This window comes from Glossina fuscipes, unplaced genomic scaffold (assembly GCF_014805625.2).
Source record: "Glossina fuscipes isolate IAEA_lab_2018 unplaced genomic scaffold, Yale_Gfus_2 0, whole genome shotgun sequence".
Classification (NCBI taxonomy): Eukaryota; Metazoa; Arthropoda; class Insecta; order Diptera; family Glossinidae; genus Glossina; species Glossina fuscipes.
Genome location: NW_023998414.1, coordinates 28,715,893 through 28,729,239, shown reverse-complemented (window position 1 = coordinate 28,729,239; position 13,347 = coordinate 28,715,893). Strand labels below are relative to the sequence as shown.

The 13,347-nt window shown below is 32.6% G+C and overlaps 1 protein-coding gene and 2 non-coding genes across 3 annotated transcripts in view; 2 read left to right on the top strand and 1 right to left on the bottom strand.

Moving 5' to 3' along the window:
* Nucleotides 1-2,523: 2,523 nt before the first annotated feature.
* Trnag-ucc lies at nt 2,524-2,595 on the top strand. Its single transcript has one exon. It is a non-coding gene; the product is annotated as a tRNA-Gly (tRNA).
* A 1,961-nt stretch (nt 2,596-4,556) lies between these two features.
* On the top strand, nt 4,557-4,638 carry Trnas-uga. Its single transcript has one exon. It is a non-coding gene; the product is annotated as a tRNA-Ser (tRNA).
* Nucleotides 4,639-11,838: 7,200 nt separating this feature from the next.
* Nucleotides 11,839-13,347, bottom strand: part of LOC119641739 (homeobox protein B-H1-like) — a 14,627-nt gene continuing 13,118 nt past the window's right edge. Inside the window, 1 exon segment of the mRNA XM_038040564.1 lies at nt 11,839-12,427. Coding sequence (XP_037896492.1) covers nt 11,839-12,427 — 589 coding nt within the window.

The following is a 13,347-nucleotide window of genomic DNA, read 5'->3' as shown; positions in this document are numbered from 1 at the left end:
ACTTGCGATTACTTATCGTCTATACTACAGATGAAGAAGGCTTTTGTATGCAAATCTTCTCAGTTTTTAATCATTTGATCTGGAGTATTGTTTTCTTTTTTTTACTATTCCTAATTTTGATTTGGATGGATATGTGCCTTCTCACTCTTACAACACAATTTCATATATGGAGAATATTGATGGGTGTTCGCATTGGAATCCTTTTCACATCCATCTATGAATTAGAAGCACTCTGTTGCAACATCCTGCAATATCCGTTCTTGGTTGGAAATGCGCTTTAAGCCAATTTTGCTATAGATGTTTCTCAGTCCGCCTCTTCTTTTATGGTCATAAAACTGGATAGATAGATGCCGCAAATGTTCCCAGTTTACAAAATGAATGTGAGTTTTCAACAAATCCAACTGACTGCGTTGTCGTCAAGAGAATATCTCCGATTAATTAGTTCATAAGTCTGAAATTAGCAACATGCATATGAGTCTTGTAATTGCCTAGTGGTATTTAAAATCTCGATAAGTTAGGTAAGTAGTCTAAGTAGTTTTTTACGCGGTTTTATAAACTGGCTAACAAAGTTAATATGCCCTCGAATGGTGAACTACAGAGAAAAAAAAAAGCTTAAACTCCTTAATAATAAATAAATGTGCTGAACGTTGTGTTTTTTTATCGCATTATTTAATGAAAACCCCAAAACTTGTATTAAATTACACAAGACGACGGCTTCAAGGTGGTCCTGTCAACTCAAATTAGGCGACAATGAGTGGCAATGCTCTTGTTTTGCAAATATGTATGCAAGATAATACTAAAGCATATACTCGTATATGCAGTCAATCGCACACTCATACACACACATACACGGTCAGGCATTGCTGATCATGAATATCGAAAAAGATTAAAAGAAATAACAATAAAACGAAAGCTAAAGTATATCATAAGAAATGCATTAAAAATGCAAAGATAAACAAAAACTTCAAAAACGGGTAAAAGCATAAGTTAATAACTATTATATAAATTGTTATGATTAACGAAACTTTACGTAGTTTTGTTTTGTATTTTATTTATTTATTCTTTTTTTTTTTTTTTTTTTTTTTTTTCTCTTAATTCAATATTTGTAACATTTATCTTAATTCGTTTTTCAATTACATAAAATTTCTTAATAAAATTTATCTCGTGTATTGTCTGTTCAAAGTTATACATATTGAAAATTTTTGCATATCATCACGTTGTTTACTGTTCTCTCGGCCTGCCTTGCAATCAGACCGTTTAACTTTACAAATTGTTAACGGCGACTACTGTAACATTTTCTTTTCTGTATTTTTTTTTTTTTTTTTTTTTACACAACTCATTATTTACCTTTCGTTCTTGATCAACAGCGTTTAGGTCTTGGCCGAAGAAATCAATCAAATTGATTATTTGTTACGACCTCATGCTGAAAATTGTTCAATTGTGATTGAAAGAAGCGCGCATTCGTATAATCTCTCGATCTACGACTGGATTTGATGTTAAATTGTTATAATAACATTCTGGCGCCCAGTTTGGCCGGTCTTGCTCCATACATCGTCTTGAACTTTGCCGTCACTTGAATATGATGATGATTTGATTGATTTTACCGGCGTGCACTCACAAAATTGCCGACAATACTTGTATATAACGCACACAATTTATACAATTATCAATGATGAGTATTCAAATACCACAAAATCTGTGCAAAACATCTACTGGGTATGTACGGGCCAAAGTAAAGGCAATTGGTTGTTGCTGCTACTAGCACACCGAGCATAACTAGCGGCAGCAGGGTAAGCATAATGAATGCCCAGAAACCAGTTACCAACGGCATTTTCACTTCGTATGCAAATATTAACACAAGAAATTTTTATAGTTTGTCATGTCTTACGGTTCATCTATCAGATTTTTTTTGCTTTTTATGTAACCACAAGAAAATTATCATTACGCACGTGTTTGCATGAGATTATTGCTGCTGGCCATAGTGAACATGGTACCTACACTCCCTTTTCTTTCGTTTTGGTCATATTTTGTTTATCGATTTGTTTCTCTTTTTTTTTTTTTATTTTTGATTTTATTGCTGAATATTAGCCTTAGCAGTCTGAACAGAAGGCACATCATTGATTGGTTCGATTTTTTTGTTGGTTTAGAGTAAAAAGTGTTCATATCTTTGAGAGATTTTCTTGCTTAATTTTTTTCTTTTTTCGCTCTCTGCCTTTAAAGCAAATGAACTTTGTTGTGTGTTGATTACTTTTTGCGTAAATTCGGTAGCAATTGCGTACGTGTTCAATTTTATTGATAAATAATTTTTGGTATAAATATTAATTTATTTAGTTTCTCTCTTTTGTTTGATTCAACTTTGCACTCGACTTTGCTTTTCAATTGTTAAGACAAGAGAAGTAGGTGGTAGCATTTAAAGTTTTCATTGCAGTAGTTATCATTATTGTTGTTTTGTTTATCATATAATAGTCAAATAGCTCGAATATACAAAGGCTTATATAGCTTCTTTAAGAATATGCAATCCGGGCGTTGGTGGTGTAATGGTTAGCATAGTTGCCTTCCAAGCAGTTGATCCGGGTTCGATTCCCGGCCAACGCACGTTCTTTTTTTTCAAATATAAATTATTTAGAATGTTTTTCTTTAATTAGCGGCGATTGCCACAAATAATACTTGGTGTGTAAGCGGCGCGATTCATTAATTAAAAGTTTTATTTCCTTAAGATTTTGTGCTGTGTTGTTTGCCGATTAGTGGGAATTTTCTCTTCTATTCGGCAATAGATAGTTCTATATTTCTGAAGATTTTTTGAGCAAAAAGTACTTCCGTAAAGGCAATCGTTTAGGTATTGTTGTGATAGTTTATTCCAAAAAATAAGGGACGATTTCTCTATTAGTTTTCAGAGCCCGTTCTTTGTTGTGAACTCTAATAATATCAAAAACTTGAGTGTCATGGAAAGCCAAAGTTTTTCTAAAGAAGGTGGGAAATTATGGCGTCATTAAAAATACAAGTAAACTGATTTATTTACTTGGCTTACATTTATTGCACAAATCCGTTTTATTAAAAGTTAGTTAAAGGGGAAGTTTTCAAAAAAATTTTTTCAATCGGGAAAGTATTTCAAGATGATTTAATTAACGCAATGAATGTAATAAGAAAATTACTTTTCTTTGTGATATATTGAAGCATTTCAAATAATAATAAAAGCAAAAGAGGAAGCAATTATCCCAATAATGATATTATTCTTGAAATAACAGTTGATATTGTAAATTTTCTGTAATATGAGCATCTAGACAGTCGCGACAATGTCCAAGTAGTCCAACTAAAGCAAAAGATATTGAGCAAGAAGTTTATCACTGTAGCAGTTCAACTTGTTGCAAAGTAACTTCTATATAAAATTATTTTTATTACTAATGCGATAAATGAAGGAAATGCAATTAGTTGTTGGGTTAATCTTTAACTAAAATGTTAAAGTATTCAAGAATTAATTTACTGTTAAGTGTATCAAACGATCGCTTCCTCGTCATGAATGATAAAGTACCTTATAATTCGCGTTAGCATTTTTACTTACGGTACTTGAGGAGGGCTCATCGAATTGACAGCGTAATCAAATTACTATTTGAAGCATATGTTTAAATAGCAAGCACAAAAATAGAGGTCAACTGAAAGTACAACGCTCTTAGTACCTTATAGTTCTGTAACATTTTTCATACTCACTAAATTAGTTAACGCAACTTTAATATCTTTAAGGAACAATTTTACAAAGACTAAATATTAACCTCGGTAAGCTCATCTGAACATCGTTTCAATTACATAGATTTTTCGCAGTCTTTATTTTTTAAGAAGTGGAAAAAGCTTTTTGGTTACGTTAATTATTAAGTTACTTATCACGTGTGAGCAAGAGTTTGCTAGCACTAAACCTTTCTCGGCTGGAAGGTACTATCTAAAAATGATGGTCCTTCTCTGCTGGAAAAAATTGCATGAAATATACAATGTCAACTGATCGAAATTCTACATACATCAGTCTTACATACCAATATCCCAGATTGGCTAATCTAAAGTTTACTGAGCTTAATACTTTTCATTTTATGTAATTTGTAAAAATCATATATCCAAGAATTAAAAAATTTTGTCAATGAATAAGCACATCGTGCGTTAGGTACAAAAAATAACATATACTCGTTCAAGAAATCCAATTTACTTGACAAAGGCATATATATAAAGGCATATGAAAAGTATAGACTCGAGCTATGTGTTTATGTAATTAACTGTAAGAAATAAATTTCAGATTTGTACTTTTATTTTATATACGACTTTAGCTGAATTGGACTGGGGCTCTATTTAGATCGGCTACCTTACAAATCAACCGTAATACGAGTAAAAAGAAATTAAATTAAAATCAAATTGAATTTTCCAAATAAATGGAAAAGAATTAGCAAGAATTTTATAATTCAATCTTTCTCTTTCTCTGTTATTGCTATTTTTGACAAATATATTAACGTTTTTCATAAATGAAATGAAAATCATATTTGTATTGAAGTGTGCTATTAATTACAAGTTGAAGAGGAGCTGCGGTGTCCGAGTGGTTAAGGAGATGGACTTGAAATCCATTGGGTTCTGCCCGCACAGGTTCGAATCCTGTCCGCAGCGTTGAATTTTCTCCACAAAGGATTTTCAACTTTTTGCTTCCTTAGCGTTATATGTTGAATTTCGTTATTTGTGATGAGGAGAGGATTATTGCATATTTTTTGACTGACATCAAAAATTTGATTTGTTATTAGTATTAAGCAGCTGCATTTTTGATATGATTACTAGCATTACCTTTCTTATTAATACTACAACTGCTGTTGTTTGGTTGCTTGTGTTTATCGCTTTTCTTAAATTTTAAATATTGCATGCTCTACGAAATGATACATTTTTATATTTGCGCATTTTGCGTAATTTGTCAGAAATAATTCAAGAATTTTTTTGTCCGCTCATACCTTAACAGCTGTTTATTTAAAAATGTTCATATTAATTCATTAATGTTTGCCTGCAACAATTGCATATATTTAACCGGTTTTCCTTCTTTTTTTTTTTTTTTGTTGAGCTTTCACGTCTTCAGTACTGAGTGATTGTATGTAAAAGGTATCTCAAATTGAACTGACATCTTCACTCTTGGTAAGAAAATACCTAATGTTTTATTAGTAATTGATAATTGACTTGTGCAGCCAACAGCCAAGAGACGGTATATACCAATTTAATCAGGTTGTTTTTTTTTTTTTTTTAAGACGACAATCCACTCGGGATTGTCCTCTATATGGGTGAATAGTCAAAAGAGTATATCGGTTGAAGTGTGAAGAGCAGTGGCGAAGGGCAGATATGTAACGAGAATTATATTCGAATAATTTCGAGTTAAAGAAAACAAAATCAGTAAAATTGATAAAGAGGTTCACAGAGGCAGATTGTTCTAAAGTCAGACAACGTCGTTAACGAACAAACAATTTGTCGTGCGTTATGCAGGCAACTACGGTGCAAATGAATGAGGATATCGAAGAAGCCGAGCCCTATTAAAGAATTTGATTGCTGGAGAAGTATCTTTTATCCCTGCAGAATACTCGGCTTGGAAATATTTACGTATAAGTGCAGCACATTATGCCGTTTCTCAAGGCTGAGAACAATACTGCAAATAGCTCCCGAATATAGCTGACATGGATATTGGAAATATTTCGTAAACTATTTTAAAAAGCATTTATTTCGTATCTCCGTTGCGGCGTGATCGTTTATTAACCGAGAGCAGATGACAAAAAATGCTGTTCTTCAAAAATGAAACAAATTTGAAACATGGCAAAGCATGCAATTACTGAATTTGAGAAGATTTTGTATTCCTTTTCCCACTATTTGTTCCTCTGATAGTTGCTTTTGGAACTCCGAAGAATGCAGCGATTGCTGTGAATATGCTCGAACCTCAATCACTTTATGATATCATTGAAAATAACTTGCTAGCCATTATCGGAATTGTTCGAAGCTTTGTTGCCAGCGGTCGCATTAGCGTGCCTTTTATTGACAAAAGTCTTTCCAAATACAGAAGATTTGTGCAAATTTTTTATTTATTAGGGAAAGAATTCAGTATATATATGTATAGCGATCATATATACGTAGTCTTCTACGAAATGTTTCAAAATACATTCACATAATAATGGGAATGCTATGGCCTTCGATTATTTATTAATTAGTAATGACTTTGTTGTCCTTAATAGGAGGGTAAAGAAACAAGTCGAACACAATATAAAGCCGAGTTAGCCTTGATTTCTTAACTTCGTTATCTGTGTGGTAATTGTATGTGAATTTGGAAGCCATATCACGATATGTCGAATCCATCAGTTCGTTTTGGAGCACCCTGTAGCAATAATAGCGAAGGAATTTATTAAAATGTTTAGTTTGTTCAGTTGGTCGTAAAAGCAACTTAACGATTGTGTTAATATTTTAAATTATAGTCTTATAAAAGACCATAAGAAGAGAAATACAGAACAAGAAAAAAAACGGAATTATACCTATAAATGAAATATGTATTTAGTCCCACCCTTTTTCGTAATTGCTTTAAAGTCTTATATATGTTCTAAAATTATTTTGTTTAATTAATGGCTATTAATATAGTAGCGAGAAAGAGAGATTCGGAGAGAATAAAAGAGAGGAAATAATTGAAACAATTGAAGTGCTTTAAACATTGGACCGTTATTTTATTATTTCATAACGGTGGGAAGATGTTTGTATACTGCCTACAACTGTGTAGAGGGCGTTCTTAGAACGCCAAGAACATATTCCGTTCGTTTTCAAAGATTACCTCTCTCTTTGCTTCATAAAATGCATGATAAGACTCTTACTTATCGTTATCATAGCGAAGAATCATTTGCTAAGCAGTTGGCTTTTTTTTTTTATTTGCCAAAATGACAAACCATAATATTTAATTGAGCGTAACCACGTTTAATGAAAGGGTTTTCATATACTCAAGTACACAAACGAGTATATTATAGTATGTAGGCCTGAAGAACAACAACACTCTCATGTTGCAATAATATCAAATTATTGTTATTGCTGTTTGCATTTTGCTTCTTTACGTTTGCCTACTGCGCTTACTGTTATTGCTGCTGCTCTTGCTGTTATTGCTGTTTGCTTTATTGTTTTCAGTCAAGTCAAAAAGTAAACATTTGCTTGGTAAAAGTTATAAATACCTGTCAAGCTGCACACGCATTACTTAAACACATATGAACTACTATATTTCACAGGCATATATATATACATATATATATATATATATATATATATATAGCCTGAAGTATTTAGTGTTAAATGTTTTTCATGTTTAATTACCAAAATAACGCAAACGCTCGAGAAGTTTACTTTTAATTTTTTTTTATGCAAAAATTCCTACCGACCGCCTTGAGTGACTAAACGTATGTGTTGCTTGCAGTAGCACTTCCACAAGACATGTGCACAACTCTGTACATATATATATATATATATATATATATATATTTAAAGTGCTTAAGCACTTTGTCATAGTTGAGCAACGAGACATTTTTACAGCTCGCAGCCACTCAGTTTTACAGCTCGCAAACATTCGGCAAACTCCTTAGCGTGTTGTTTGTTGTGCCATTTCCTTGTGCTTACATTCAGCATAGTATGCCACACTACATTCTCTTAGTGTTATTTAATACTTGCCCTAATAAATGCACTAATTGCGGTTAAATGCATGTTGCATGCAATTACATATTACCATTAAGGGTTGTTGTTTTTTTACTTTAAGCTTTTAATTGCCCGAAGCTAATAAAACTCAAAAAAAAACAAAAAAACAAAAAAAAAAACAAAAAAAATAAAAATAAATAAATACTTGAATAAAAAGAACAAAAACGCATAACAAATATTTTATGTTTCATATATCAATCAATATGTTTTAGTTTATTTTCAACTAAACATAAATTATTGGACTATCGGCAAAGTTGTGACGCATTCAATTTTTTGATCAATATTCCTGCATACGAGTATTTCGCATTTCAATTCGATTGAATGGATTTTCTGAATTTTTCAAAACTTTTTAAAATTTACGATTACAACGTAAGTAGAAACTTAAAAGGAAATCAAGTTTATTAATTTCACTGATTACAAGCCACGATAGCAGAGTCTATCATGACTCATGACTCTTCCAATCACTAAATCATTTTGCATTAGAGGTTTTCGAATACAGAATATTTCGTCTTTATTTTTTCAATATATATTTGCAAATATTTTTCCGCGTATTGCTTGTCCTTAGAAGTGAATTGGTTCGATTTTGAATTGTGTTTACTTGAAATTTTTCATCAAAATTCCTATCAGACTATATAGATTAAATTGCCATAAGATGTCAGCTTGTTCCGCAGGAATCGTTAATCAGATTTAAGATCGACCATTCGTATCAGATATAAGAAGAGAGATATTATTCTGAAAATTCATTCTGAGCGCGATATTCTTCGTACTTATCTGCAATTTGTTGAGACAATTTTTCATTGCCAGGCGTAAGGGGAATTTTTTTATTCGAAAATTTTATTATGGCAAACGTGATATATGAGTCGTTTAATTTTGAAACCTGAACAAAGTGTGTAGGTAAATTCATCATATTTTTTTTTTTTTTTAATCTTGCAAAGTTTCTGAGTTAAGCAGAAGATGAGAGTGCGCCTTTCATATTAAAATTTATTCGACTTTTGAAATTTTCAATACATCAGTGATGTTCACTTGCCAATCAATTCAAGATAGATAAGCCAGTTTGTTCTAATTCAGCAGAGATTTATTATTAAAAAAATGTTGTCTAGTTTAAAATTATCTCGAGTTAAAGTCATTTGCCAGCTTAGTAAATTTCTCTTTGTGAATTTCTTTAATAAAGTTGACTAGGGGGAGATTTAATGTCTCGCAAATGCTTCAATCGTTTATATCCTGGCCGCAAAAAACTTTTGCATTTTTGATTTTCACAAAGACCGATTTTAGACATTTGCTTCGATAATATATCTTTTTCGCCCATTTTTATAAAAATTGTCTTGATCTTTATCGTCCCAGTTCGTACAGCATAAGTCTGGTTATAACATCTGTACACAGAGGGGTAGAAAAATAGATGTGTGTTGTTTTATGTTAATGGAGGGTATTCTTTTCCATTTGCCTCCTATTATATTATTATTTTTTATATTTATCACTTATTTGTAAAGTAGGATATCTTTGTGTTTAATGGTTTAACGGTTTCAAAACTATATCTCAAGTACAAGCACATACTTGAACGTAGTTTATTTCAAAAGATCGCATACTTCCAGGTGGATAGTGAAAAACTTAAAAATAACGCGCTTCTGAGAACTTTTTTTGGGAATTTAAAGCATTCGTGACGAAGTTTTGTGACCGACATAGTAATGCGGCAGTAATCTTATACGATTTTCCTTGATTTCCAAGCTGATGAATTAGGCGTCTGTCTTCTTTGTTACAACGATGTACTCGACCTACCTAATAACATCATATATATCTAACATTGCATTATCATATTGCATTTCCTTCTCAAGAAATACGATTTATCTGGGTTTGGAGTGGGCTTGTAATCCACTTTTACAAGAAAATATTACAAAATGCTTTAGTTTTTAAAACTTTAAAGACGGCGCAGCTATTTTGCTGCCCACATGAGAAAGCTTCTAAAGCACTATAAAAGCGCTCAACTTTTTATTGCAATAGCTAGCGGCCTTATAGGATTTCCCTGGCATGAAACCGAAAAATACATAATGCATCTATTTTTTTACCCACCTGTGTATATGTAATGCTCTCATCGTCAGACTGTAGGATGAAGGGCATATTCATTTTCTCAAAACGCCCCGAGAGAAGTTTCACAAAGTATGTAGATTGTTGATTCGAAATCGATTTAAGCATGTCTGTCTGTCCGTCTGTCCGTCTGTTTAATGTAATGGCCGCAAAAGTGAAACTAACGACTTCAAATTTGACGGAAACATTGGAAGTTCTCGCAAGCGGATTGGTATTGAAAACGGGCCAAATTACTCAAAGGATATGTCTATAGTAAGATGTTAACGGAGAATACCGCTCTTTTTGCAAAGCAGTAAAAAACTGTTTTTTTGCTCATTACTCATAAACATCATAGCATATAAATCTACAAAATTGTTTGAACGTGTGTTCTATCAAACCCCATAAAGTATATAACTTCTTGCCTAGTTTCAAATTTCGAACGTATCATAAAACGTCCGTCTGCTCGGCTATTCATCGGTTCGCCTACTCAACTGAGTAACAATCTGTGGTAAACATTCTCGCGTTCTGAAGGACGAATTTGCAAAATGATTTGGAAGTGATCTAAACTTTTCAAAGAATACACCTACAGCGTACGCATGCCTATGCAACAAGAACTGTAAGCACTTTTGCTTTCCGAGTTTTTTCTTCTTACTGATCAAATACAACACACACACCATAAAAACTTTCGCTCTTATTCTGAAAATAGAATAAATCAGTTTCCTCTATTCAATATCATACAGAGATGTAGTTCTTTTGCTCTATTTCTAGTCTTTTTAGGATAACGGTGATGGATATAAATCGAATATAATTTTCTCACTTGTTTTCAGATCTCGTGGCTTCAAACGTCAGCGATCAAATGCGACAATTGCTGCGATTTGTTGACTTAGTGCGCTGAGCCTAAATCCAGAGAAACCCAATAACTTTTCGATTATTAAATGTTACGCTTAAGTAATGGATTGGATAGATAGTGGATAAAAAAAAGGAATATTTTAAGAAATAGAAAAATTTGCGACTAAAGCTTTTGAGCAAATTGAAATTCTCTGAGAAAAGTTTTCCGTATGACTACCTATCAACAAATTTCCACAATTTCGGCGCTTTATATATCTGAGTGTTTTGATTTATTAAATGTACCTTTCTATGGCGCGTTGTGTATTGGGAAAGATAAAAATTCTGTACAGATTCCAAAAAAAAAAAAAAAAAAAAACGAATGATTAAACTGTGTTACCTAACAACTGGTAAACACTTATTACGCTCATCTATGGCTAATGGCTTTTATTTGTACAAAATGGCAAAAAACTAAAGCAACAGGCTATTGATAACCTAATCGGCAGATATTTTTCACTTAACTGCAACAGGTGAGACTGAGCATTATATTAGTTAGTTGTTGTCGTTGCATGTAACGAATGCGATTAACCGAATTAAAGAGCATAAGAAGAACATTTATAAAAACTTATTAGCGATGAGCTAAAATGATTTCTTAAACAAATTTTTAATGCTTTAGGGTAATTAATTTTATTTTTTATTTTTTTGATTTTTTTTTGTTTTATTTTTTTTTTTTTTTTATAACTAATTTACAGAATAATAATAGAAAAAATTGTACAGCGGCATACATACATATACACATCTAAGGAGATGAATTGAAATTCATAATTACATTAATATATTTATAAAATGAAAAACATACACTGATTGCAAGGACTGTAGGTGAGGGTACTTACATTATAGAATTCTCATATACTTCTGTTAGCGCAAAAAAAAAAAAAAAAAAAAAAATTAATAAAAATAAATAAATAAAAATAAAGAAAATAAAAAATTAAAAAATATAGGCAATCGCTTTACCTATTTAATAACTTTCTGTGCAATTGTAGGCTAACTATAAGAGTAAACTAGAGTAAAATAAAATTGTTAACATTTACATGATTATTAAAATTGAGCCTTCTATGCATACATATAATAAAAAAAATATCTTCTAAGTGCGACTGCGAATGTGTGTATTTGTGTTTTCTTATTTATCTCTCAAACCTTTGCTCTCTCTCTCTCTCTCTCGCTCTATCTCTCTCCTTGCCTTTAAACTTGTATATGATCATCATCATCAGAGTGAGCTTGCGACGAACTATCTACCGAGCGACCAGGCGGGCTGCCAGGATTTAAAGTTGGACTGGGTGACCGAGTATCGGCAGTTCGCGTGGGTGAAGATTCAGCTAATGGTGTAGGAGACGGTGTAGTAGATATTGGTTTAATAACACCCAAAGGCGGCATCGATGCTCCGTTACTGGCAGGTGGTGTTACATTTGGCGCCTGACCTACCGCAGCCGTTTGATAATAACTACTTAGCGATGATAATGAACTGGACGCTGAGAGATGTGAAAACGGTGTAGCCGCCGCCGCTACAGGTAAACCGGCCAAATGCGACATGTTCGGCACTCCTGCATAGAGACTATAGGGTAAAGGTTTTTGCATAGCAGCTGCAGCAGCTGCTTGCCTATAGTAAAGATCTATTGAAGAAGGTGGAGGACCACCGTGTGCCGTTTGAGCTCCTGGATATGGCCAAGCTCCCAAATAAGGAGAGCCGCCGTACAAACGTTGAAAAGCAGCAAAATTACCCGCTTCTGCCAATAATTCTAAGCCCACTGCGGTTTGACGTTTCCACTTGGTTCTGAATATGGCGAAAAAGGGAAAAAATTGCAAGAAACAAAAAAATGGAAAAAAATTAATATCATTCTTAGTACGTGGCGAAGATGTACCAGCAGTAACTAGTAACCAATTTGCAAATAATTTACGGTCTTCTGAAGAAAAAAAAAAATAAGAATAAATAAATAAAAATAATAATTCTTTTTTTTTTTTTTTTTTTTTTTTTATTTAATAATTTTAAATGGGTTTTAACGCCATTCCTTTTTTTTTTTTTTTTGTTTTTTTTGTTACTCATACAACTGACCACATTTCTGTAGGTGATACTCATAGGAATAAATGCGAAAGAAACAAATCATTGTAAACTCTAACACTTTCAGTTCCTTGTAAAACGAAAACCCGAACCAAATTGTCGTTATGGTTTATGCTTTGCTTTCAGCATTAGCACTAGATATTTGGGGTGATTAAGTAAAAAGCATATGCTGCTAAAAAAAAAAACGTCTTATGCCATGTGTACGTTTGTACGTTTGTATGCGCAGAAAGTTGCATTTAAAAATTCCACGAATTATGTTCATGCGGATTGTGTAGTAAGTTGCATTCGTTCGTTCGTTGTATCTGCTATGACATGTTGATGTTGTCGTTTCATGTATAACAAACTGCCAATGCTCTAAGTGGGCAATTTCCTAAGTTGCTCCCGGTGGTAAACGGACAACATTGCCCAGTTGCTCTTAATTTATTTCTCTCATTTTAAGCAACTTCCCCTCCTGTGCACACGCCGCAAATACACGTAAGCATAAAATTTACTATAATTTACTGAGTATATAATGTTGTTTTGTTGCCTGCCTTCTCTGATGATTGTGCCACCCTGAGTTTATTAGTGTGTTTAGATATTTATGCCCATATATATATATATATATATATATATATATATATATATATATATATATA